General features: G+C 46.8%; 2 protein-coding genes across 2 annotated transcripts in view; one reads left to right on the forward strand and one right to left on the reverse strand.

Moving 5' to 3' along the window:
* Window positions 1–3,351: 3,351 nt before the first annotated feature.
* The window catches only part of LOC115131019 (disco-interacting protein 2 homolog C-like), a 35,238-nt gene continuing 12,368 nt past the window's right edge, over window positions 3,352–26,221 (reverse strand). The window contains exons 17-37 of the mRNA XM_065019328.1: window positions 26,072–26,186; window positions 25,718–25,857; window positions 25,497–25,633; window positions 25,072–25,280; window positions 24,571–24,685; window positions 22,355–22,556; window positions 17,530–17,630; window positions 17,267–17,347; window positions 16,409–16,532; window positions 16,188–16,309; window positions 15,562–15,673; window positions 14,268–14,377; window positions 13,890–14,020; window positions 13,590–13,758; window positions 8,858–9,028; window positions 8,681–8,742; window positions 8,545–8,602; window positions 6,851–6,925; window positions 6,539–6,713; window positions 6,239–6,362; window positions 3,352–6,122 (exon numbers count right to left, since the gene is read on the reverse strand). Coding sequence (XP_064875400.1) covers window positions 5,870–6,122; window positions 6,239–6,362; window positions 6,539–6,713; window positions 6,851–6,925; window positions 8,545–8,602; window positions 8,681–8,742; window positions 8,858–9,028; window positions 13,590–13,758; window positions 13,890–14,020; window positions 14,268–14,377; window positions 15,562–15,673; window positions 16,188–16,309; window positions 16,409–16,532; window positions 17,267–17,347; window positions 17,530–17,630; window positions 22,355–22,556; window positions 24,571–24,685; window positions 25,072–25,280; window positions 25,497–25,633; window positions 25,718–25,857; window positions 26,072–26,186 — 2,786 coding nt within the window. The 3' untranslated portion in view covers window positions 3,352–5,869. The remainder of the gene's footprint in view (window positions 6,123–6,238; window positions 6,363–6,538; window positions 6,714–6,850; window positions 6,926–8,544; window positions 8,603–8,680; window positions 8,743–8,857; window positions 9,029–13,589; window positions 13,759–13,889; window positions 14,021–14,267; window positions 14,378–15,561; window positions 15,674–16,187; window positions 16,310–16,408; window positions 16,533–17,266; window positions 17,348–17,529; window positions 17,631–22,354; window positions 22,557–24,570; window positions 24,686–25,071; window positions 25,281–25,496; window positions 25,634–25,717; window positions 25,858–26,071; window positions 26,187–26,221) is intronic.
* On the forward strand, window positions 9,369–10,778 carry LOC135572097 (uncharacterized; the record flags this gene model as incomplete). Its single annotated transcript, XM_065019120.1, is given in 3 exon segments — window positions 9,369–9,765; window positions 9,768–10,046; window positions 10,249–10,778. Coding segments are annotated over 3 exon segments (1,206 nt in total), but the record flags the coding sequence as incomplete, so codon positions are not given.

Raw genomic sequence — 26,221 nt, forward strand, 5'->3', positions numbered from 1 at the left:
ATCTACAAAAAATAGAGCTTTACTTATGATTCAATACTATCATGTCGCAGAGCTGTCATGTCCATGTACACTGTAGTAGGGTCTGGTCCGGAGGTGCCGTGTAACCAATCACAGGACAGGGTGACGATGTTATCTCCATGCACGCACACACGCACACACACACACACGCAGTAACAGGATAGTCCTACTTAAATTAGCTTTCAAAGATACTTTACTTAACGGCTAATCAGCAGTTCCAGTAAATGTCCGGGAGGTGAGTGTATTGTCTCCTCTTCATGTTGAGATCCAAAGTTCAAACCATTTTAAAAGTGTAGCTGCTGCTTCACGCTTAATTCTGGTCTAATGTGTTAACTTCTTCACACATCATTTACACCTTTTGCTCGAAAAGGGCAGTTCTGGCAGGCTGACGCACTCTCTGACCTCACTCCAGGGCAGTGATTACTCACTGTGCATTGTTACGGAAAACAATTATCTCTTATTGCTTCTCACTTCACATCCTTCTCATAACAAAAACACTTACATCATTTTTCATATTACATGCACAACCCATAGTATGGAAACTTCATCTACGTAGTGGGTATACTTTCCAAGTTACGGTATTTCCGTTGTAACATTTTTAATGGCATCACAAAATAACAAACAAAATGACATTAGTGTTCTATAGATCGCCTCTGACCATTCCCCATGTTCTACGTTAAAAATATTGTTCCAGTATTCGCTTTGAACGTGTTAGAGTTTCAGCAGGATAAGGTCTGTTGAGACAAAGAACATTCCTTTGGTGAATTTTGAGAGCACAGGCCTGGATCTTCTCAGTTGATTTACAACAGGACGTGAGTTGTTAACCCCCACTAGTTCTTTCCTTTCCCATCTGTGGGTGAGAGGGGGTCTGATTGAAGTTATTCATTGCAAACTGATGTGACCTATTTAAATTATCATAGACAGTCATGACAAGAGTGATAGTCTCAGAGCTTTGGTCCTGTCCAATGAGAATCACATAATTCAAACTCATATTCTATAAGCTCATTCCCAAATTATTGCCTGAATTGGACCATTTTTGTCCGGTCCTCTGGCAGTCTCTATGGGGGTGCCACAGGGTTCAATCCTCGGGCCGACTCTTTTCTCTGTATATATCAATGATGTTGCTCTTGCTGCGGGCGATTCCCTGATCCACCTCTACGCAGACGACACCATTCTATATACTTCCGGCCCGTCCTTGGACACTGTGCTATCTAACCTCCAAACGAGCTTCAATGCCATACAACACTCCTTCCGTGGCCTCCAACTGCTCTTAAACGCTAGTAAAACCAAATGCATGCTTTTCAACCGTTCGCTGCCTGCACCCGCACGCCTGACCAGCATCACCACCCTGGATGGTTCCGACCTTGAATATGTGGACATCTATAAGTACCTAGGTGTCTGGCTAGACTGTAAACTCTCCTTCCAGACTCATATCAAACATCTCCAATCGAAAATCAAATCAAGAGTCGGCTTTCTATTCCGCAACAAAGCCTCCTTCACTCACGCCGCCAAACTTACCCTAGTAAAACTGACTATCCTACCGATCCTCGACTTCGGCGATGTCATCTACAAAATTGTTTCCAACACTCTACTAAGCAAACTGAATGCAGTTTATCACAGTGCCATCAATTTTGTCACTAAATATTCCACCCACCACTGCAGCACCTTATTCCACCCACCACTGCGACTTGTATGCTCTAGTCGGCTGGCCCTCGCTACATATTCGTCGCCAGACCCACTGGCTCCAGGTCATCTACAAGTCCATGCTAGGTAAAGCTCCGCCTTATCTCAGTTCACTGGTCACGATGGCAACACCCACCCGTAGCACGCGCTCCAGCAGGTGTATCTCACTGATCATCCCTAAAGCCAACACCTCATTTGGCCGCCTTTCGTTCCAGTTCTCTGCTGCCTGTGACTGGAACGAATTGCAAAAATCGCTGAAGTTGGAGACTTTTATCTCCCTCACCAACTTCAAACATCTGCTATCTGAGCAGCTAACCGATCTCTGCAGCTGTACATAGTCTATCGGTAAATAGCCCACCCATTTTTACCTACCTCATCCCCATACTGTTTTTATTTATTTACTTTTCTGCTCTTTTGCACACCAATATCTCTACCTGTACATGACCATCTGATCATTTATCACAGTATTAATCCAGTATTAATCTGCAAATTTGTAATTATTCGCCTACCTCCTCATGCCTTTTGCACACATTGTATATAGACTCCCCTTTTTTTCTACTGTGTTATTGACTTGTTAATTGTTTACTCCATGTGTAACTCTGTGTTGTCTGTTCACACTGCTATGCTTTATCTTGGCCAGGTCGCAGTTGCAAATGAGAACTTGTTCTCAACTAGCCTACCTGGTTAAATAAAGGTGAAATAAAAAAAATAAAAAAAATAAAAAAATAACAATTTTCCTGTCCTGCTCAGCATTCAAAATGTAACAAGTACTTTTGGGTGTCAGGGAAAATGTATGGAGTAAAAGTTGCTAAAAAAATAAATATTAAAGTACAGATACCTCAAAAAACTACTTAAGTAGTACTTTAAAGTATTTTTACTTAAGTACTTTACACCACTGGTCCTTTACTTGAAGTTGTAGCCAAAGCATAAATTAGACTAACCACTCGGTTTGGAGATGATGTAAAGATGTTTCCTAATTTATGACGTCCCATTAGATTTTCTGTTTTCACAGTTCCAGGTGAATGTTATGAGCCTTTATTGATGTCACTTGTTAAATCCACCTCAATCAGTGCCTTTGAACGGGGTATGGTAGTAGGTGACAGGCTACCGGTTTGAGTGTGTCAAGAACTACAACGCTGCTGGGTTTTTCACGCTCAACAGTTTCCTGTGTGTATCAAGAATGGTCCACCATCCAAAGGTTATCCAGTCAACTTGACACAACTGTGGGAAGCATTGGGTTCAACATGGGCCAGCATCCCTGTGAAACATTTTTGACACCTTGTAGCGTCCATGCCCAGACAAATTGAGAATGTTCTGAGGGCAAAAGGGGGTGTGCAACTCAATATTAGGAAGACGTTCCTAATGTTTTGTGGACTGTGTATGTGATTGTATACAAATGTAAGCAAAGTTTGAAATGAGGTTTTAGTCCAATATCTATTTGGGCTTCTTGTGGTAAATTTGCACTCTACAAGTTATATGTAATTATGCTTCAGCCCGTTGACTAACCACTCAATAACAACCTGCCCTACTACTTCAGGTAAGGATTGGTAAAGGGAACTGATCCTAGAACTTGTGCAACTCCTTTCTCTTTCCACTGAGCACCACTCAAAGTATTAGAAGCAATAACAGCACACCAGACACGGCTTAACCAATCAAAGCACTTTATTGCACTGTATAGTGTGATGTGGAGCCAATGGCAGGTTCTTATAAAAGTGTCATTTTTATATTTTCATCATGTGTACAAAACAATCACACACACCTGTACCGTACAAAATCAACACTATTTGCACACAATACACGCACGCACGCGCACACGCACAAAATGCAGTCTCTCTCACCTCTCTAGTTTCTGTACCAGGCTTAACCCTACCTACAAGACTCCTCTCTCTCTAACACACATTCAGGGGGCTCCCGAGAGGCGCAGCGGTCTAAGGCACCGCATCTCAGTGCTAGAGTAGTCACTACAGACCCTGGTTCAATTCCAGGCTGTATCACAACCGGCCGTGATTGGGAGTCCCATAGGGTGGCGCACAATTGACCCAGCATCGTCCGCGTTAGGGTTTGGCCCGGGTTAGGGTTTGGCCCGGGGTAGGGTTTGGCCCGGGGTAGGGTTTGGCCGGGTTAGGGTTTGGCCCGGGGTAGGCTGTCAACGTAAATAAGAATTTGTTCTTAACTGACATGCCTAGTTAAATAAAGGTTCAGTAAACACATGTAAAATAGTACAATCACCATCATCTCTAGTACAGAATAATAAGCAAATAAATACGTCATGATATGTATGTTTTTCATACATGACATTATATTATAATAAATTAATTAAAATGAGATGTGTTGTGATTATGATGATAAAACAAACTCAGGAGTCTGAATGTAAACAAATAGGTGCATTAGGTGCACCCCTACCTACACGTACGAATTGCCTCGACTGGCCTGTGCCCCCGCACATTGACTCGGTGCCGGTACCCCCTGTATATAGCCTCCACATTGACTCGGTGCCGGTACCCCCTGTATATAGCCTCCACATTGACTCGGTGCCGGTACCCCCTGTATATAGCCTCCACATTGACTCGGTGCCGGTACCCCCTGTATATAGCCCTGTTATTGTTATGTCATTTTATTGTGTTACTTGAGTTTTTTTTTTCTTAACTCTACTTCTTGAACTGCTTTGTTGGTTAAGGGCTTGTAAGTAAACATTTCACGGTAAGATCTACACCTTTTGTATTCAGCGCATGTAACAAATAAAATGTCATTTGATTTGATTAAAATTAGCAGGTTGGCATTTATTATTAGTCTTGCCCTAGAGGCAGCTCTGCAGAGTGGTCACTAGCTGGAATCAAATCAGATTTTAAACCTTAACTCTAATCTTAACCACACTGCTAACCCTAATGCCTAACCTTCGCCTTAAATTAAAGCCAAAAAAAGCACATTTTTGATTTCATGAATTTTTACATTATAGCCAATTTTGACTTCGCAGCTGGCCCATCTAGCAAAAACCACTCAGTTCTGCCTCTAGGACAATACTCATAGCAATAAACATTAACATGAAATTATGTTTTTCACAGAAAAGTTGATAACATAGACGATGCCATAAGTGATCATTTTATGACTGATAAATACATTTCTTCTAAACTCTTTTGTTTCCACACTTCACTGTGGATGCGTCCCAAACGGGGGCTTATTTTGTATATAGTGTCCAATTTATGACCATAGTCCCAACAGTGCACTTCAAGGGAATAGGCTACCATTTAGAATGTCTCTTGTGTTTCTGGTCCAGAGCTGGGCTTAACAACTCCTATTTCCCTCTGCTACTTACTGGGCTCTCTTAGTAGAATCACATATTACCATAATAAAATGCTTGCAACGGTCAAACATTGTTGGATAGAAACAATTGTGTACTTCTAACAGGTTAACTTGGCATTTAGGAGTTAATTGTCTTTAGGAAACAAATCGTTAAGGATGTATGCGATTCTTATAAGAGGAGTGAACTGTATCACATTCATTCACACACGCACACACAAACGCACCCACACGCACACGCACACACACAAACACACGCACACGCGCACAAACACACGCACACACACACACACACACACAAAAACACGCACACCCACACGCACACACACACGCACACCCACACGCACACCGCAGGTGGAGAAAGCTGTATAACAGGTCCTCAGTGTGTTTCAGTTCTCGCCATATAGATCATTTTGTTTATGTACAATATTTATATTTATACACTAATCTGAACCCCCTGTCATTTTCTGACAATATACTTGAATAACGTAATTTTTCATGTCTATTTCATTAAGAAAACAGATAAGTTCAGAGATATTTTCTCTCTCTCCTAACGGGTAACAACCAGTGGTGTAGTCTAAGTACCTCTGTTCCTCTAAGGCTTTGAACAGCGACTTCCTGTCTAGGTGTCAGGTTTAACTGGGGGTGTGGAAACAGCCATACCTCCACCACAGCACAACTAAAGGAACAGACAACTGGCACCACACCATATGACCATGTGCAGATTCAAAAATACAGTACATCTAGATTTGCAATGAACAACACCAGCGATATACACGCACGTACGCATACACACACACATGCTAACACACACATCCCCCTCTCTTACATCCACCCACACCCCCACACCCCCCCGGATGGGGCGGCTGGGTTACATGTTATAAGCCACATAGATGGGGTCTAGCTGGTCCTGTAGGAAGCCGTCTCGGAGATGCATGCGCTGCTTCTCCCCGCGAGAGTTGATAGGGATCACCCCGATGTCCGTTACCACGACGACACCAACGATGAGGTAATGCTCTTCCAGCACCGCCTTGGTCACCATGGGAACCAGGTCCAGGGCTTCCTGCTCTGAGCCTTCTAGTTCCACCACAACTACCAGCAGGTTAGTCCAGGGAAACACAGCACTGTGGCACAACACACACACACACAGATGAGTCATTTGGAACTATAGTGGTTCTACCTATATAAAGAAGAGATATAGGAACAGCTTTTGTGTTGTTTCAGATGTTTAGTGACGTACCATTCCATGATGCTCTGGTGCGTCCTGATAACGGAGGTCTCGATGTCTATAGGATGATACCTCATCCCCCTCAGCTCCATGGCCTCCTCCAACGCGCCCACCACATACAGCGCATCGTGTCTCTCTGGGGACGGAACACAGAGAAAGGTGTGTGTGTATGTCTGTGCGTGAACAATATTCGTCTGTACATGTTTTTATGTGTGTGTGTGTGTGTGTGTGTGTGTGTGTGTGTGTGTGTGTGTGTGTGTGTGTGTGTGTGTGTGTGTGTGTGTGTGTGTGTGTGTGTGTGTGTGTGTATACCTCCGCTGGCATCAGTGAGTTCAGTACGTCGTAAGAAGCCCAGGTATCCGGTGCGAGCCCAGACGGTGGACGTGTCTCCGAAGCTGAGTCTGGAGGTGAAGTGATCAGACTGAAGGACCTCCTCTCCATAACCACTGTAATATCCACTGCCATTATGGGCACTGTGCACCCAGATCTAGAGAGGGGAGGGGAAGAGAGAGAGATTGAAATTCATTTAAAATGATCTCTCTCTCTCTCTAGCATCTTTACTGGGGTAACATAAAATCATGAAACAAGTTTATTAAATCAGTCAGTTTGTGTGTGTATGCTGACCTCTCCTAGGTGGGAGTCTCCCAGGGGTCCCTTGGTCTCTGGGTTGGCGATGATGATGCGGACACCAGGTAGGATCTGAAACAGTAACCATAATTACGCTACAATGCTTCCTTCTCCACGTAAAGCATATATGAGATATTCTGGTCTATCTGTAGAGAGCTGCAGTCGAACAACACAGTCGGGAGCTCTAGAAGCTGAGTCTTACTGAACCACACAGACAGGAGATCTAGAAGCTGTCTTACTGAACCACACAGTCATTAGCTCTAGAAGCTGAGTCTTACTGAACCACACAGACAGGAGATCTAGAAGCTGTCTTACTGAACCACACAGTCATTAGCTCTAGAAGCTGAGTCTTACTGAACCACACAGTCATTAGCTCTAGAAGCTGCCTTACTGAACCACACATTCAGGAGCTCTAGAAGCTGAGTCTTACTGAACCACACAGACAGGAGATCTAGAAGCTGTCTTACTGAACCACACAGTCATTAGCTCTAGAAGCTGAGTCTTACTGAACCACAAATTCAGGAGCTCTAGAAAATGAGTCTTACTAAACAACACAGCCAACACTTCTAGAAGCTGAGTGTTACTGAACCAAAGAGTCAGGATCTCTAGAAGCGGAGTCTTACTGAACCACACAGTCAGGAGCTCTAGAAGTGGTCTTCCTGAACCACACAGTCAGGAGCTATAGAATCTGAGTCTTACTGAACCACACAGTCAGGAGCCATAGAAGCTGAGTCTTACTGAACCACACAGTCAGGAGATCTATAAGCTGAGTCTTACTGAACCACACAGTCAGGAGCTCTAGAAGCAGAGTCTTACTGAACCACACATTCAGGAGCTCTAGAATCTGAGTCTTACTGAACCACACATGCATAAGCTCTAGAAGCTGAGTCTTAGTGAACCACACAGTTAGGAGCTAAAAAATTTGAGTCTTACTGAACCACACATTCAGGAGCTCTAGAAGCTATCTTACTGAACAGCACAGTCAGGAGCTCTAGAAGCTAAGTCTTACTGAACCACACAGTCAGATGATCTAGAAGCGGAGTCTTACTGAAACACACAGTCAGGAGCTTTAGAAGCTGTCTTACTGAACCTAAAAGTCAGGAGCTCTAGAAGCGGAGTCTTACTGAACAACACAGGCATGAGCTCTAGAAGCTGAGTCTTACTGAACCACACAGTCAGGAGCTCTAGAAGCGGAGTCTTACTGAACAACACAGGCATGAGCTCTAGAAGCTGTCTTACTGAACCTAAAAGTCAGGAGCTCTAGAAGCGGAGTCTTACTGAACAACACAGGCATGAGCTCTAGAAGCGTTCTTCCTGAACCACACAGTCAGGAGCTCTAGAAGCTGTCTTACTGAACCTAAAAGTCAGGAGCTCTAGAAGCGGAGTCTTACTGAACAACACAGGCATGAGCTCTAGAAGCTGAGTCTTACTGAACCACACAGTCAGGAGCTCTAGAAGCGGAGTCTTACTGAACAACACAGGCATGAGCTCTAGAAGCTGTCTTACTGAACCTAAAAGTCAGGAGCTCTAGAAGCGGAGTCTTACTGAACAACACAGGCATGAGCTCTAGAAGCTGAGTCTTACTGAACCACACAGTCAGGAGCTCTAGAAGTTGAGTCTTACTCAGTCTTAGTACACTTCAGTCATGAAACTTTCTGACGCAAAATGTTAAAATATAACACAGGACCCACCTTTCCTGACTCCATGAGAGGGAGACTGTGAGGAGAACCTCTCTCCACCAACCGAACCCTGAGAGACAAACAAACTGTTATTCAAGTTAATTGGTTGATCTGATTGGTTGTTGCTGTGACTGATAGGCAGACATACCTATCATGTCGCAGAGCTCTCATGTCCACGTAAACTGTAGTAGGGTCTGGTCCGGAGGTGCCCTGTAACCAATCACAGGACAGGGTGACCATGTTGTTGTCGCACGCGCACGCACACGCACACACACACACACACACACACACACACACACACACACACACACACACACAGCCTTACCTGCAGACAGATAGCCAGGTTGACCCTACAGCCAAATGCTGTGCTGACAGATCGGGGGTGCAGGCCCAGGTCTTTAAACAGCTTGGAGAAGGAGTGTGTTAGAGACATCCTGGGTCTCTCCTCTGCTACCACAACACACGCCCTCACACGGGACAGGTCCAGGCCTCGCGCCTGGAGAGGAAGAGGAGGAGAGAGAGGGAAGAGAAGAGAGGGGGAAGAGAAGAGAGGGAGAAGAGAGGGGAAGGAGAGGGGGAGAGAGAGGGGGAAGAGAAAAGAGGGGAAGGAGAGGGGGAAGAGACGAGAGGGAGGAGAGAGGGGGAAGAGAAGAGAGGGGAAGGAGACGGGGAAGAGAAGAGAGGGAGGAGAGAGGGGGAAGAGAAGAGAGGGGAAGGAGACGGGGAAGAGAAGAGAGGGGAAGGAGACGGGGAAGAGAAGAGAGGGGAAGAGAAGAGAGGGGGAAGAGAAGAGAGGGGAAGGAGAGGGGGAAGAGAAGAGAGGGATGAGAGAGGGGGAAGAGAAGAGAGGGGAAGGAGACGGGGAAGAGAAGAGAGGGGAAGGAGAGGGGGAAGAGAAGAGAGGGAGGAGAGAGGGGGAAGAGAAGAGAGGGGAAGGAGACGGGGAAGAGAAGAGAGGGGAAGGAGACGGGGAAGAGAAGAGAGGGGAAGGAGACGGGGAAGAGAAGAGAGGGGAAGGAGACGGGGAAGAGAAGAGAGGGGAAGGAGACGGGGAAGAGAAGAGAGGGGAAGGAGAGGGGGAAGAGAAGAGAGGGAGGAGAGAGGGGGAAGAGAAGAGAGGGGAAGGAGACGGGGAAGAGAAGAGAGGGGAAGGAGACGGGGAAGAGATGAGAGGGGAAGGAGACGGGGAAGAGAAGAGAGGGGAAGGAGAGGGGGAAGAGAAGAGAGGGGGAGAGAGGGGGAAGAGAAGAGAGGGGAAGGAGACGGGGAAGAGAAGAGAGGGGAAGGAGAGGGGGAAGAGAAGAGAGGGAGGAGAGAGGGGGAAGAGAAGAGAGGGGAAGGAGACGGGGAAGAGAAGAGAGGGGAAGGAGACGGGGAAGAGAAGAGAGGGGAAGGAGACGGGGAAGAGAAGAGAGGGGAAGGAGACGGGGAAGAGAAGAGAGGGGAAGGAGACGGGGAAGAGAAGAGAGGGGAAGGAGACGGGGAAGAAAAGAGAGGGGAAGGAGACGGGGAAGAGAGGGGGAAGAGAAAAGAGGGGAAGGAGAGGGGGAAGAGAAGAGAGGGAGGAGAGAGGGGGAAGAGAAGAGAGGGGAAGGAGACGGGGAAGAGAAGAGAGGGGAAGGAGAGGGGGAAGAGAAGAGAGGGAGGAGAGAGGGGGAAGAGAAGAGAGGGGAAGGAGACGGGGAAGAGAAGAGAGGGGAAGGAGACGGGAAGAGAAGAGAGGGGAAGGAGACGGGGAAGAGAAGAGAGGGGAAGGAGAGGGGGAAGAGAAGAGAGGGAGGAGAGAGGGGGAAGAGAAGAGAGGGGAAGGAGACGGGGAAGAGAAGAGAGGGGAAGGAGACGGGGAAGAGATGAGAGGGGAAGGAGACGGGGAAGAGAAGAGAGGGGAAGGAGAGGGGGAAGAGAAGAGAGGGGGAGAGAGGGAAGAGAAGAGAGGGGAAGGAGACGGGGAAGAGAAGAGAGGGGAAGGAGAGGGGGAAGAGAAGAGAGGGAGGAGAGAGGGGGAAGAGAAGAGAGGGGAAGGAGACGGGGAAGAGAAGAGAGGGGAAGGAGACGGGGAAGAGAAGAGAGGGGAAGGAGACGGGGAAGAGAAGAGAGGGGAAGGAGACGGGGAAGAGAAGAGAGGGGAAGGAGACGGGGAAGAGAAGAGAGGGGAAGGAGACGGGGAAGAAAAGAGAGGGGAAGGAGACGGGGAAGAGAGGGGGAAGAGAAAAGAGGGGAAGGAGAGGGGGAAGAGAAGAGAGGGAGGAGAGAGGGGGAAGAGAAGAGAGGGGAAGGAGACGGGGAAGAGAAGAGAGGGGAAGGAGAGGGGGAGAGAGGGGAAGAGAAAAGAGAGAGGAGAGAGGGGGAAGAGAAGAGAGGGGAAGGAGACGGGGAAGAGAAGAGAGGGGAAGGAGACGGGGAAGAGAAGAGAGGGGCAAGAGAAGAGGGAGGAGAGAGGGGAAGACAAGAGGGAGGAGACAGGGGGAAGAGAACAGAGGGAGGAGAGAAGAGAGGGGAAAGAGGAGAGACAGGGAAAAGAGGAGAGGGAAAGAGGAGAGAGGGGAAAAGAGGAGAGGGAAAGAGGAGAGAGGGGAAAAGAGGAGAGGGAAAGAGGAGAGAGGGTATTACATATAAGTACACAACTTTTCAATCATTACCTCCCTCTCATCCGCCCTCTCATCTATCATCCTACCTCCTCCCTCTCATCTATCATCCTACCTCCTCCCTCTCATCATACTCATCCTCCCGCTCATTCTCCCTCTCACCCCACCTGCTGCTGACTATATAAAGCTGCGGTTTGTTCCTTGATCTGTTCCTTGTGTGTGTCTCAGTCAGCTTCCAGTTTCCATGGCGATTTCCATGGCGAAAGTTAATCTCTTAAAATAAACTCTGTCTGTCCATCAGCAATCAATTACACAACACCTCAGGCCACAAACACACCGTTTACTGAGTCAATTCAAAGACATTACAAAGAGCACTTTTAGTACTCCCTGCAGTTGAATTGTGTGTGTTTGTGGATGTGTGTAAGAGTTCTCATTCTCAGCCCAAACCCGATGGGGCCCGGCCGGGCCTCAAATGATTTGAATTGATTCATGCCGGGCGGGTTTCAAGCTTGTCGTGTTACGAAATTAAAACTGTCTATCTGCGCACCTATTACTACTGCTCTCTGTCTCAGTAGCAGACACAAGCAGCGCCAAGACTGTAATATTGGCTGGGCCAGAGAAATTAGTGGTCATGACTAAACTTATTTTACTGATCATTGAAATGTTTCAAATTGCAATACGAATAGACTAGAGTGCATCCTGGAGAATGATGATCCACAAGACCCGACAGCCAGCACTCAGAATGGCATCTGTTAAAGCAGATACAAACAAATGAAATGCACCCAATATGACTGCCCTGCTAATATGCATTTGCTGGACCTTTGAAAGTAGACCTATAACTGATCCAAATGTCATTTTGGAATAAAACGTGCATTGCATTGATTGGGTCATGCACCGATCATTGACCACACACAGCTATTGCTTTAATAACGGTTGAATATGAATTTGGGAGTTTCAGTATAAGCAACCATTTCATACATGCCTTCAATTGCATTTATTCCAATGTTGTCATCATTTAGTTGATGATAACTAAGGTGAGTTTTCCTCTCTCTGTTTCCTCACTTCGCATTGTTCTCAACACCAGTTTATATTAATATACCGTTTTCTACAAATCAGGCTTTTTTTCCAAGTTCAGTCTCATTGCATTTCTGTGATGTCAGACTGGTCCTGGACTCGGGCTTTAATGGGGCTTTGGTAAGACTGGGCTCAAATTTTCAGGCCAGACGAGAACTCTAGCGTGTGTATGATGGGAACTCTAGCGTGTGTGTGCGATGGGAACTCTAGGTCGTGTACGATGGGAACTCTAGCGCGTGCACGATGGGAACTCTAGCTCGTGTACGATGGGAACTCTAGCGCGTGTACGATGGGAACTCTAGCTCGTGTGTACGATGAGAACTCTAGCGCGTGTGTGGTGAGAACTCTAGCGTGTGTGTGATGAGAACTCTAGCGTGTGTGCAATGGCAACTGTAGCGCGTGTGTGATGAGAACTCTAGCGTGTTAGAGGTTAGAACTCTATGGTGTGTGTGGTGAGAACTCTAGCGTGTGTTTGATGAGAACTCTAGCGTGTGTTTGATGAGAACTCTAGCGTGTGTGTGGTGAGAACTCTAGCGCGTGTATGATGGGAACTCTAGTGTGTGTGTGGTGAGAACTCTAGCATGTGTGTGATGAGAACTCTAGCGTGTGTGTGGTGAGAACTCTAGCGCGTGTGTGGTGAGAACTCTAGCGCATGTACGATGGGAACTCTAGCGCGTGTGTGGTGAGAACTCTAGTGCGTGTACGATGGGAACTCTAGCGCGTGTACGATGGGAACTCTAGTGCGTGTGTGGTGAGAACTCTAGCGTGTGTACGATGGGAACTCTAGCGCGTGTACGATGGGAACTCTAGTGCGTGTATGATGGGAACTCTAGCGCGTGTGTGATGAGAACTCTAGCGTGTGTGCAATGGCAACTCTAGCGCGTGTGTGTGATGAGAACTCTAGCGTGTTAGCGGTTAGAACTCTATGGTGTGTGTGGTGAGAACTCTAGCGTGTGTGTGATGAGAACTCTAGCGCGTGTGTGATGAGAACTCTAGCGCGTGTGTGGTGAGAACTCTAGCGCGTGTGTGGTGAGAACTCTAGCATGTGTGTGGTGAGAACACTAGCGCGTGTACGATGGGAACTCTAGCGTGTGTGTGGTGAGAACTCTAGCGTGTGTGTGGTGAGAACTCTAGCGTGTGTTTGATGGGAACTCTAGCGTGTGTGCGATGAGAACTCTAGCGTGTGTGTGGTGAGAACTCTAGCGTGTGTTTGATGGGAACTCTAGCGTGTGTGCGATGGGAACTCTAGCGTGTGTGCGATGGGAACTCTAGCGTGTGTGTGGTGAGAACTCTATGGTGTGTGTGGTGAGAACTCTAGCGTGTGTGCAATGGGAACTCTAGCGTGTGTGTGGTGATAACTCTAGCGTGTGTTTGATGAGAACACTAGTGTGTGTGTACCTTCAGTGCCTCTGTCTGCAGGCCCAGTCCTTTAGTGCAGAGCTCCATGACGCTGTAGGAACAGAAGGTGTCTCTGACTCGGAGCTGGCTGACAGCGAGCAGCCACAGGGCTGGGTTAGACTCCAACTCTACTGGAGGGATAAGGATCGACTGATGGCCACTGTACACACTGAAGAGAGAGTTAAAGGTTAGAAAGGGAAGTCAGTTGTTGGATATTGAAACTATTGTTGAATTGGTGTGTGTGTATGTGTTCGTGCATGCGTGCCTCTGTGCATGTGTTACGGTTGTGTGTGTGTGTACCTGCAGAGACACCAGAGGACGAAGCCCAGGCCACAGTAGGGGTCGAGACAGATTGCTACCTCTCTGGAGGGATACAGTTCACACTGCAGCTTCACTGACCGACAGAACGCTCCCACTGCATTATGGGATATCTACACACACACACACACACACACACACACACACACACACACACACACACACACACACACACACACACACACACCATGTTAGCAACCAGAAAAAAGCAGGGGATAAAAGTCAGGGATGGAGGTCAGAGGTTAGGGCTTAATGTTACCTGTACTCCAGCCAGCATGCCAGTAGTGGACACACTGAAGTCCAGGTAGGGTTAAAGGTCAGAACAGGGGTTAGGGGTCAGAGGTTAGGGCTTAATGTTACCTGTACTCCAGCCAGCATGCCAGTAGTGGACACACTGAAGTCCAGGTAGGCCAGGGCATCAGGGTTACAGGGCTTATACAGAGCTGGAGACTTCTTCTTTGGCAGGTCATCTGATAACACAATAATATTCAGTTAGAGACAGACTCTCTAGAGACAGCAGGAGCAGTAGAGATACTCTGAACGATCGGCTATGAAGATTCAATTGACATTTCAGAAGAGGACTGGCCACCCCTTTCGCCTGGTTCCTCTCTAGGTTTCATCCTAGGTTCCGGCGTTTCTAGGGAGTTTTTCCTAGCCACCGTGCTTCTACACCTGCATTGCTTGCTGTTTGGGGTTTTAGGCTGAGTTTCTGTACAGCACTGAGATATCAGCTGATATAAGAAGGGCTTTATAAATATATTTGATTGATTGATTTATACACCAGTACAAACATCCAGCTAACATTCTGACAGATACAGAACAAACATCCAGCTAACATTCTGACAGATACAGAACAAACATCCAGCAAACAGCCTGATAGATACAGAACAAACATCCAGCTAACATTCTGACAGATACAGTACAAACATCCAGCTAACATTCTGACAGATACAGTACAAACATCCAGCTAACATTCTGACAGATACAGTACAAACATCCAGCTAACATTCTGACAGATACAGTACAAACATCCAGCTAACATTCTGACAGATACAGTACAAACATCCAGCAAACAGCCTGATAGATACAGAACAAACATCCAGCTAACATTCTGACAGATACAGTACAAACATCCAGCTAACATTCTGACAGATACAGTACAAACATCCAGCTAACATTCTGATAGATACAGTACAAACATCCAGCTAACATTCTGATAGATACAGTACAAACATCCAGCAAACAGTCTGATAGATACAGTACAAACATCCAGCTAACATTCTGACAGATACAGAACAAACATCCAGCTAACATTCTGACAGATACAGAACAAACATCCAGCTAACATTCTGACAGATACAGTACAAACATCCAGCTAACATTCTGACAGATACAGTACAAACATCCAGCTAACATTCTGACAGATACAGTACAAACATCCAGCTAACATTCTGACAGACACAGAACAAACATCCAGCTAACATTCTGACAGATACAGTACAAACATCCAGCTAACATTCTGACAGATACAGTACAAACATCCAGCTAACATTCTGACAGATACAGTACAAACATCCAGCTAACATTCTGACAGATACAGAACAAACATCTAGCGAACAGCCTGACAGATTCAGTACATGTGGTCAGGGCTGACCTGTGTCCAGGACGGGAGGCCAGTTCCTGATGTCAACTGTAGCGACCGCCTCCTTGGACCGCAGCAGCTTACAGATGACCGCTGTGGTCATCACACAGGCCGAACGACTGACCTGGAGGGAGAGAGCGATAGATGAAGGGAGAGAGAAAATAGATGCAGAGAGAGAGAGAGAGAGAGATACGTAGATGAAGGGAGAGAAAGAGATTGATGAAGAGAGAGAGAGAGATGAGAGAGATAGATGAAGAGAGAGAGAGATGAAGGAAGAGAGAGATGACAAGAGAGAAATAGATAGATGAAGAGAGAGAGGTAGATGAAGAGAGAGATAGATGAGAGAGAGATAGATTAGAGAGAGATAGATAGAGAGAGAGAGAGAGAGAGAGAGAGAGAGAGGGAGAGGGAGATGAAGGGAGAGAGGGAGATAGATGAAGAGAGAGAGAGATAGAGATAGATGAAGAGAGAGAGAGAGAGGGAGATGAAGGGAGAGAGGGAGATAGATGGAGAGAGAGAGATATATGGAGATAGAGAGAGAGAGAGATGCTACTACATTCTCTTATTCTTCTACCTCCTCTCTACCGGTTGCCTGGGCAGTATTGACCTCTAGTTTACCACAGTCGTTGACCTCTCACCTCTACGATCATCTTGACCGTGGGCAGTGTGGTTGAGATGTTCTGTGGGTGGGGCGGTCGGACCGTGATAGGAACACAGCCAGCATACAGACAACCGTAGAACGCTGCAATTAGGTCTATACCTGAAACACACATAGGAGAGAGAAGTGAAAAGTCTATTTGGGTGTACACATATGCTGTGTGTGTGTGTGTGTGTGTGCGCGTGCGTGCGTGTGTGTTACCTGGTGGGTAGACCAGTGCTATGTGGTCTCCCTCCTGTAGTCCTCCTCTCTCCAGCAGCAGAGCAGCAACTCTCTCTGCCCTCTTATGGAGCTGAAGACACGTAAGAGAACTAGACACCGCTCCCTAGAGAAAGATGGAGTGATAGAGCGCAATCAGATTCCAATCAGAGTCCGTAACAATCAGAGTCCATAACAATCAGTCCAATCAGAGTCCGTAACAATCAGAGTCCATAACAATCAGTCCAATCAGAGTCCGTAACAATCAGAGTTCTTAACAATCAGATTCCAATCAGAGTCCATAACAATCTGAGTCCGTAACAATCAGAGTCCAATCAGTCTGTAACAATCAGAGTCCTTAACAATCAGATTCCAATCAGAGTCCGTAACAATCAGAGTCCTTAACAATCAGATTCCAATCAGAGTCCATAACAATCTGAGTCTGTAACAATCAGAGTCCAATCAGAGTCCTTAACAATCAGATTCCAATCAGAGTCCGTAACAATCTGAGTCTGTAACAATCAGAGTCCAGAGTCTGTAACAATCAGAGTCCGTAACAATCAGAGTCCAAGACAATCAGAGTCCTTAAAAAATCCATGGCATAAGTGTGTGTGTGTGTGTCAGTGGAGGCTGGTGGGAGGAGCTATAGGAGGACAGGCTCATTGTAAAGACTGGAATGGAATTCATGGAACGGTATCAAACACATTAAATATATAGAAACCACATATTTGACTCTGTTCCTTTTTACTCCATTTCAGCCATTAAAATGAGCCTGTCATCCTATAGCTCCTCCCACCAGCCTCCACTGCTGTGTATGTGCGCGAGCGTGTGTGTGTGTGTGTGTGTGTGTGTGTGTGTTACCCGGGAGCTAAGCAGTGTGTAGAGGATGTGTTCAGGCGTAGTCTGAGATCTCCACTGCAGAACCTCTGACAGGAACAGGAACTACATAACACACAACATGATATGCCATCACAGACTGTGTAATAACTATAATCCATCACAGACTGTGTAATAACTATAATCCATCACAGACTGTGTAATAACTATAATCCATCACAGTTTAAAACACATGATAAAATCCAGTGTGTATGTCAGGGGGAAGAAATACACAAACGATGTGTTACCTGGTCATTGTCATCAGTTTGTCCCAGGTCTCTGCCACTGGCCATAGCGATCCTCTTCCCAGACACCAGGTTCCCCACCATCACAGAGGCAGGGCCAATCTCTACAACACACACACAACACACACACACACGAGGTCAGGACACATCCAAAACATGATTTGAATGACCAGATACTACAAGCAGCTTGAGAGCTATAAGAGCTAACAATGTTCTTCAGGTTTCTGGCAAAGTTGCTCCTCATCGTTCACTAAATTCTAAATTCATTTTCATTCCAAATGGTGTAGCAGTCAGGCGTCTTTTGTCTTTGTCTTGTCGTGTCCTGTGTATATATATTTTTTCTTCACGTATTTAAAAAAATATTTTTCTTAACCCCAACCTCAACATACTCTCCTGCAACCCACTTCACCCAATGTGGTATTTATCTGCTATTATCTTTACTCTAGAACCGGAACCCCCAACAGAAGCTAGCCAGCTAACTAGCTACTAGCTAGTAGTCAGCTAGCCACTGCTAGCAGTCATCAGTTAACCTTTAGCCCGGACAACTCCTGCCAGTCTGCACAATGCGATTCAACCCAGAGCTTTTCGGACATATTTTTCTCCATATCCCTGAATACCTACCGCAAGCTCTGAACCTCTTCACCTGGATCATCGCAGCTAGATAGCTGCTATCCGATTGGGTTCTCCTGGCTAACGTCTCTGTCCCGAAGCAAGCACCAATTATCCTGGAGCTAGCCTATGCTAGGCCCATCTCCCGGCCGAAGAGGTCCATCAGCCACTCCTTGGGCTACAATATCTATTTTGCCAATTGGCCTGGACCCCTTTTATTGCCGATATGGAGCCCCGCCGATACGGAGCCCCGCCGATCCATCACGACTGGACTACCGACATAATCCGCTGAGGGTTTTTTTCAACTGGCTCCTCCGTCCCGATGTCCCCGGAATGCCAATCTGCTAGCCACGGCCCGCTAGGTGTCTAGAGCATACTGGACTGTTCGCTTAAGAGGTCCATCAGCCAATTTTTTGGGCTACAATACCTGTTTTTTCAATTGGCCTGGACCCTTTAACTACACGGACCCCTGCTGATCCATCACAACTGGTCTGCTGACGTAACCGCACGAAGGGGCTACAACAGACTTCTCCTGTTGTGATGTCCCTCTAAGGCCCTTCTACTATCCCCGGCCCGCTAGCAGTCTGAATCGCCGTGTCTCCAGCCCACCCAGCTACTCACTGGACCCAATGATCACTCTTCTACGCATGCCTCTCCCTAATGTCAATATGCCTTGTCCATTGCTGTTCTGGTTAGTGATTATTGTCTTATTTCACTGTAGAGCCTCCAGCCCTGCTCAATATGCCTCAGCTAACCCTCTTGTCCCACCTCCCACACATGCAGTGACCTCACCTGGTTTAATTAATGTCTCTAGAGACAATACCTCTCTCATCGTCACTCAATGCCTAGGTTCACCTCCACTGTACTCACATCCTACCATATCTTTGTCTGTATATTATGCATTGTATCTATTCTACCGCGCCCAGAAACCTGCTTCTTTTACTCTCTGTTCTGAACATACGAGACAACCAGTTCTTATAGCCTTTAGCCGTACCCTTATCTTACTCCTCCTCTGCTCCTCTGGTGATGTAGAGGTTAATCCAGGCCCTGCAGTGCCTAGCTCCACTACCATGCCCCAGGCACTCTCATTTGTTGACTTCTCTAACCGTAAAAGCCTTGGTTTCATGCATGTTAACATTAGAAGCCTCCTCCCTAAGTTTGTTTTATTCACTGCTTTAGCACACTCTGCCAACCCGGATGTCCAAGTCGTGTCTAAATCCTGGATTAGGAAGGCCACCAAAAACCCTGAATTTCCATCCCTAACTATAACATTTTAGGACAAGATAGAACTGCGAAAGGGTGCGAAGTTGCAATCTGCTGCAGAGATAGCCTGCAGAGTTCTGTCTTACTATCCAGGTCTGTGCCCAAACAATTTGAGCTTATACTTTTAAAAATCCACCTTTCCAGAAACAAGTCTCTCACCGTTGCCACTTGCTATAGACCACCTTCTGCCCCAGCTGTGCCCTGGACACCATATGTGAATTGATTGCCCCCCATCTATCTTCAGAGCTCGTGCTGTTAGGTGACTTAAACTGGGACATGCTTAAGACCCCGGCCATCCTACAATCTAAGCTTGATGCCCTCAATCTCACACAAATCATCAATGAACCTACCTCCAAATACACCTCTGTCCTCAACCAGGATCTCAGAGATCACTGCCTCATTCATTTTGGGTCTGCGGTCAAACAACCACCCATCATCATTGTCAAACGCTCCTTATTAAAACACTTCAACCAGCAGGCCTTTCTAATCGACCTGGCCCGGGTATCCTGGAAGGATATTGACCTCAATCCATCAGTAGAAGATGCCTGGTTATTCTTTAAAGTGCTTTCCTCACCATCTTCAATAAGCATTCAAAAAATGTAGAACTAAGAACAGATATAGCCCGTGGTTCACTCCAGACCTGACTGACCAGCACAAAAACATCCTGTGGTGTACTGCATTCGAATCGAGTAGCCCCCGCGATATGCAACTTTTCAGGGAAAATAAGAACCAATATACACAGGCAGTTAGGAAAGCCTTTTTCAAACAGAAATTTGCATCCTGCAGCACAAACTCCAAAAAGTTCTGGGACACTGTAAAGTCCATGGAGAATAAGAGCACCTCCTCCCAGCTGCCCACTGCACTTTCAATAACCATTTTTCTACAGCTGGCCATGCTTTCCACCTGGCCACCCCTATCCTGGTGAACAGCACTGCACCACCCACAGCAACTTGCAAAAGCCTCCCCCATTTCACCTTCACCCCAATCCAGATAGCTGATGTTCTAAAAGAGTTGCAAAATCTGGACCCCTACAAATCAGCTGGGCTAGACAATCTGGACCATCTCTTTCTAAAATTATCAGCCAAAATTGTTGCAACCCCTATTACTCGCCTGTTCAACCTCACTTTCGTATCATCTGAGATCCCCAAAGATTGGAAAGCTGCCGTGGTCATCCCCCTCTTCAAAGGGGGAGACACTCTAGGCCCAAACTGCTACAGACCTATATCAAAATCTAAAAAAAGCCAAGTTAACAAACAGATCACCGACCATTTCGAATCTCACCGTACCTTCTCCGCTATGCAATCTGGTTTCAGAGCTGGTCATGGGTATACCTCAGCCATGCTCAAGGTCCTAAACGATATCATAACCTCCATCGATAAGAGACAATACTGTGCAGCTGTATTCATCGACCTGTCCAAGGCTTTCGACTCTGTCAATCACCACATTTTTATCGGCAGACTCAACAGCCTTTGTTTCTCAAATGACTGCCTCGCCTGGTTCACCAACTACTTCTCAGACAGAGTTCAGTGTGTCAAATCGGAGGGCCTGTTGTCTAGACCTCTGGCAGTCTCTATGGGGGTGCCACAGGGTTCAATTCTCATGCCGACTCTTATCTCTGTATACGATGTATATGATGTCACTTTTGCTGCTGGTGATTCTTTGATCCACCTCTATGCAGACCATACCATTCTGTATACCTCTGGCCCTTCTTTGGACACTGTGTTAACTAACCTCCAGACGAGCTTCAATGCCATACAACTCTCCTTCCGTGGCCTCCAACTGCTCTTAAATGCAAGTCAAACTAAATGCATGCTCTTCAACCGATCGCTACCAGCACCTGCCCGCCTGTCCAGCGCTTCTGACTTAGAATATGTGGACATCTACAAATACCTAGGTGTCTGGTTAGACTAAACTCTCCTTCCAGACTCACAATAAGCATCTCCAATCCAAAATTAAATCTAGAATCGGCTTCCAATTTCGCAACAAAGCATCCTTCACTCATGCTGCCAAACATACTCTTGTAAAACTGACTATCCCACCGATCCTTGACTTCGGCAATGTCATTTACAAAATAGCCTGCATCACTCTACTCAGCAAATTGGATGCAGTCTATCACAGTGCCATCCGTTTTGTCACCAAAGCCCCATATACTACCCACCACTGCGACCTGTATGCTCTCGTCGGCTGGCCCTCACTTCATATTCATCGCAAAACCCACTGGCTCCAGGTCATCTATAAGTCTTTGCCAGGTAAAGCCCCGCCTTATCTTAGCTCACTGGTCACCATAACAGCACCCACCTGTAGCACGTGCTCCAGCAGGTATATTTCACTGGTCACCCCCAAAGCCAATTCTTCCTTTGGCCGCCTTTCCTTCCAGTTCTCTGCTGCCAATGACTGGAACGAATTGCAAAAATCACTGAAGCTGGAGTCTCATATCTCCCTCACTAACTTTAAGCATCAACTGTCAGAGCAGCTCACAGATCACTGCACCTGTACATAGCCCATCTGTTAATACCCCATCCAGCTACCTCATCCCCATACTGTTATTCATTTTAATTTTTTTGCTCCTTTGCACCCCAGTATCTCTACTTGCACATTCAGCTTCTGCACATCTATCACTCCAGTCTCTATCACTCCAGTGTTTATTGCTAAATTGTAATTATTTCACCACTATGGCCTATTTATTGCCTTATCTTAACTAATTTGCACACACTGTGTATTGACTCTTTTTTCTATTGTGTTATGGACTGTATGTTTTGTTTATTCCATGTGTAACTCTGTGTTGTTGTTTGTGTCGCACTGCTTTGCTTTATCTTGGCCAGGTCGCAGTTGTAAATGAGAACTTGTTCTCTACTAGCCTACCTGGTTAAATAAAGGTGAAATAAATAAATAAAATCAGCTCTGCTAAACACACTCTCTCTCTCTCTCTCTCTCTCTCTCTCTCTTTCTTTCTCACCTGGTTGTTTTTGTCGTGGTTTGGGCAGGTTGGTAACACAGGTGTGAGGACACATGAGGACGTTACAGGGGTGCAGCCCCCCCTCCAGGTACAGCTGTTTGGTCTCAGACAGATGTAGACCCCCAAGGGGGGTTTTAGGGAGAGTGTTGGCTGGAACTAACCCCAGGCAGAACACACCCACACCATGGATACTGTCTATCGCCTGTCAATTAAACACACAAGCACACACACGGACGGACACACACACACACACACACACACCCACACACACGGACACACGTACACACGGACACACACACAGTGGAAGAGACAAGAGATCATGAAAAACCTCTAACAATTTCCCAGGTGCAAGGTAGAAAAAAGTAGTTTGAATTGACTCTAAATAAAATACACTGTTTCGCTTATTCACACATTTTGTCTGGTCTGGTTGCATTATGGTTGTACTGTGGTCGTGTTGCGGTACTGTTACCTGTATTATGGTCATACTGTAGGGTGATGTTGTGGTGGTGTTACCTGATACCTGTATTATGGTCATACTGTAGGGTGATGTTGTGGTGGTGATACCTGATACCTGTATTATGGTCATACTGTAGGGTGATGTTGTGGTGGTGTTACCTGTATTATGGTCATACTGTAGGGTGATGTTGTGGTGGTGTTACCTGTATTATGGTCATACTGTAGGGTGATGTTGTGGTGGTGTTACCTGATACCTGTATTATGGTCATACTGTAGGGTGATGTTGTGGTGGTGTTACCTGTATTATGGTCATACTGTAGGGTGATGTTGTGGTGGTGTTACCTGTATTATGGTCATACTGTAGGGTGATGTTGTGGTGGTGATACCTGTATTATGGTCATACTGTAGGGTGATGTTGTGGTGGTGTTACCTGTATTATGGTCGTACTGTAGGGTGATGTTGTGGTGGTGATACCTGTATTATGGTCGTACTGTAGGGTGATGTTGTGGTGGTGTTACCTGTATTATGGTCATACTGTAGGGTGATGTTGTGGTGGTGTTACCTGTATTATGGTCATACTGTAGGGTGATGTTGTGGTGGTGATACCTGTATTATGGTCATACTGTAGGGTGATGTTGTGGTGGTGTTACCTGTATTATGGTCATACTGTAGGGTGATGTTGTGGTGGTGTTACCTGTATTATGGTCATACTGTAGGGTGATGTTGTGGTGGTGTTACCTGATACCTGTATTATGGTCATACTGTAGGGTGATGTTGTGGTGGTGTTACCTGTATTATGGTCATACTGTAGGGTGATGTTGTGGTGGTGTTACCTGATACCTGTATTATGGTCATACTGTAGGGTGATGTTGTGGTGGTGTTACCTGTATTATGGTCATACTGTAGGGTGATGTTGTGGTGGTGATACCTGTATTATGGTCATACTGTAGGGTGATGTTGTGGTGGTGTTACCTGTATTATGGTCGTACTGTAGGGTGATGTTGTGGTGGTGTTACCTGTATTATGGTCATACTGTAGGGTGATGTTGTGGTGGTGTTACCTGTATTATGGTCGTACTGTAGGGTGATGTTGTGGTGGTGTTACCTGTATTATGGTCATACTGTAGGGTGATGTTGTGGTGGTGTTACCTGATACCTGTATTATGGTCATACTGTAGGGTGATGTTGTGGTGGTGTTACCTGTATTATGGTCGTACTGTAGGGTGATGTTGTGGTGGTGATACCTGTATTATGGTCATACTGTAGGGTGATGTTGTGGTGGTGTTACCTGTATTATGGTCGTACTGTAGGGTGATGTTGTGGTGGTGTTACCTGTATTATGGTCATACTGTAGGGTGATGTTGTGGTGGTGTTACCTGTATTATGGTCGTACTGTAGGGTGATGTTGTGGTGGTGATACCTGTATTATGGTCGTACTGTAGGGTGATGTTGTGGTGGTGATACCTGTATTATGGTCGTACTGTAGGGTGATGTTGTGGTGGTGTTACCTGTACTGTAGGGTGATGTTGTGGTGGTGTTACCTGTATTATGGTCATACTGTAGGGTGATGTTGTGGTGGTGATACCTGTATTATGGTCGTACTGTAGGGTGATGTTGTGGTGGTGTTACCTGTATTATGGTCATACTGTAGGGTGATGTTGTGGTGGTGATACCTGTATTATGGTCGTACTGTAGGGTGATGTTGTGGTGGTGTTACCTGTATTATGGTCGTACTGTAGGGTGATGTTGTGGTGGTGTTACCTGAAGAACGCGGCTCATCCACTGGAAGCTGTCCTCCTCAGTAGAGTCTGGTCTCTGCTCTGCTACCACCACGATACGCTCATCATGCAGCACGGTCACACTGAATACTGCTATCCTGGAGGGAGGGAGGGAGGGAGGGAGGGAGGGAGGGAGGGAGGGAGGCAGGCAGGCAGGGAGGGAGGGAGGGAGGCAGGCAGGTAGGGAGGGAGGGAGGGAGGCGGGGCGGGCGGGCAGGCGGGCGGGCGGGAGGGAGGGAGGGAGGGAGGGAGGGAGGGAGGGAGGGAGGGAGGCAGGCAGGCAGGCAGGTAGGCAGGCAGACAGACAGAGTTAGATCGTTAGGGTAGTATCAGTATGTTCTCTAACTGACATCTTTTACATGGAGAGTACAGTGAGTACAGACGGAGAATAGTATTCCCTATGTAGTTGACAACTTTTGACCAGAACATGTGGTTCTGTCATTTACAGTGTCTTTGTCCAAAACAATACTGCACGGTTGCATACCTCCCTCTGTAGATGAATTTCATTGGCTCCACGGCCAGTGCGGTGGCTATGATGTCATCAGCGTTATGTCTGCGTCCGCTGACCACAATGAGGCCGTCCATCTTGCCGGAGATAAACACCAGACCACCTGGACCCACGAAGCCCAGCAGCCCCGTACGGACAAACGCATACTCACTGACCAGACCTCCACCGGATGCTACTGGAAACACCTACACACACACACACACGCACGCACGCACGCACGCACGCACGCACGCACGCACGCACGCACGCACGCACACCCGCACACAAGCACACACACACACCCACATTATACACACATATTATGTCATGAACATACACCCACACCAATGTTGTACATGCTATACACACAGAACAAATGGCCAATATATGTAAGTTACACACACAAACCCTACTGTCCTCACCTCAAAGGTGTTCTTGGTCATGCCTGTCAGTCCGTAGTACGATGTTCCCGTGGCAACGGAACACACACACAGCTCCCCGATCTCATCTGTCTTACACAGGAGAGGCACACCGTCTGGCTTCACCACACACACCAGGGCTGGAGACAGAACACACACACTGCACAACTGGAGCTGAAGAAGAGAGCAGGCCTAACCACACACCCACACACACACACCCCTACCTCCAGGCATGACAGTGCCCACATCCTGCACAGTGAGGACTGACAGGCGTTCCTCCATGTCGACGCGGACCACACTGTAACTCAGGCCCTGCATGGAGAGAACCCCTCGGCCTGGTGGCTGGCTACTGTCCTCCACTGGCCTGGATCAGAGAGAGAGACAGATATAAAGGACTGATCTCACTGATGATGATGGTAGTGTCCCCTCAGCCACTTAACTTTGACAGAATCATTTTCTAAACCAACAAAATATTAAGCCTGTTACTCTAGGATCGACCAAGAATGAATGCTGCTGCTGATGATGGTGTGCGTGTGTGTTTGTGTGCTTAGTCAGGGGATAGTGTAGACGGAGCCTACCTTCTGATGGCAACAGTCAGTGCCTCGGGGGAGCTGGCACAGGGACAGATGACCTCTGACCTTAAGCCTTTACTCTGGAACACGTTGAGGAAGGCGTCACAGGACGAGATAGACCCTGGAGAAGAAAAGGACAGAAGGAAAGAGAGGACT

Source organism: Oncorhynchus nerka, linkage group LG6 (genome assembly GCF_034236695.1).
Source record: "Oncorhynchus nerka isolate Pitt River linkage group LG6, Oner_Uvic_2.0, whole genome shotgun sequence".
In the NCBI taxonomy this organism is placed as follows: Eukaryota; Metazoa; Chordata; class Actinopteri; order Salmoniformes; family Salmonidae; genus Oncorhynchus; species Oncorhynchus nerka.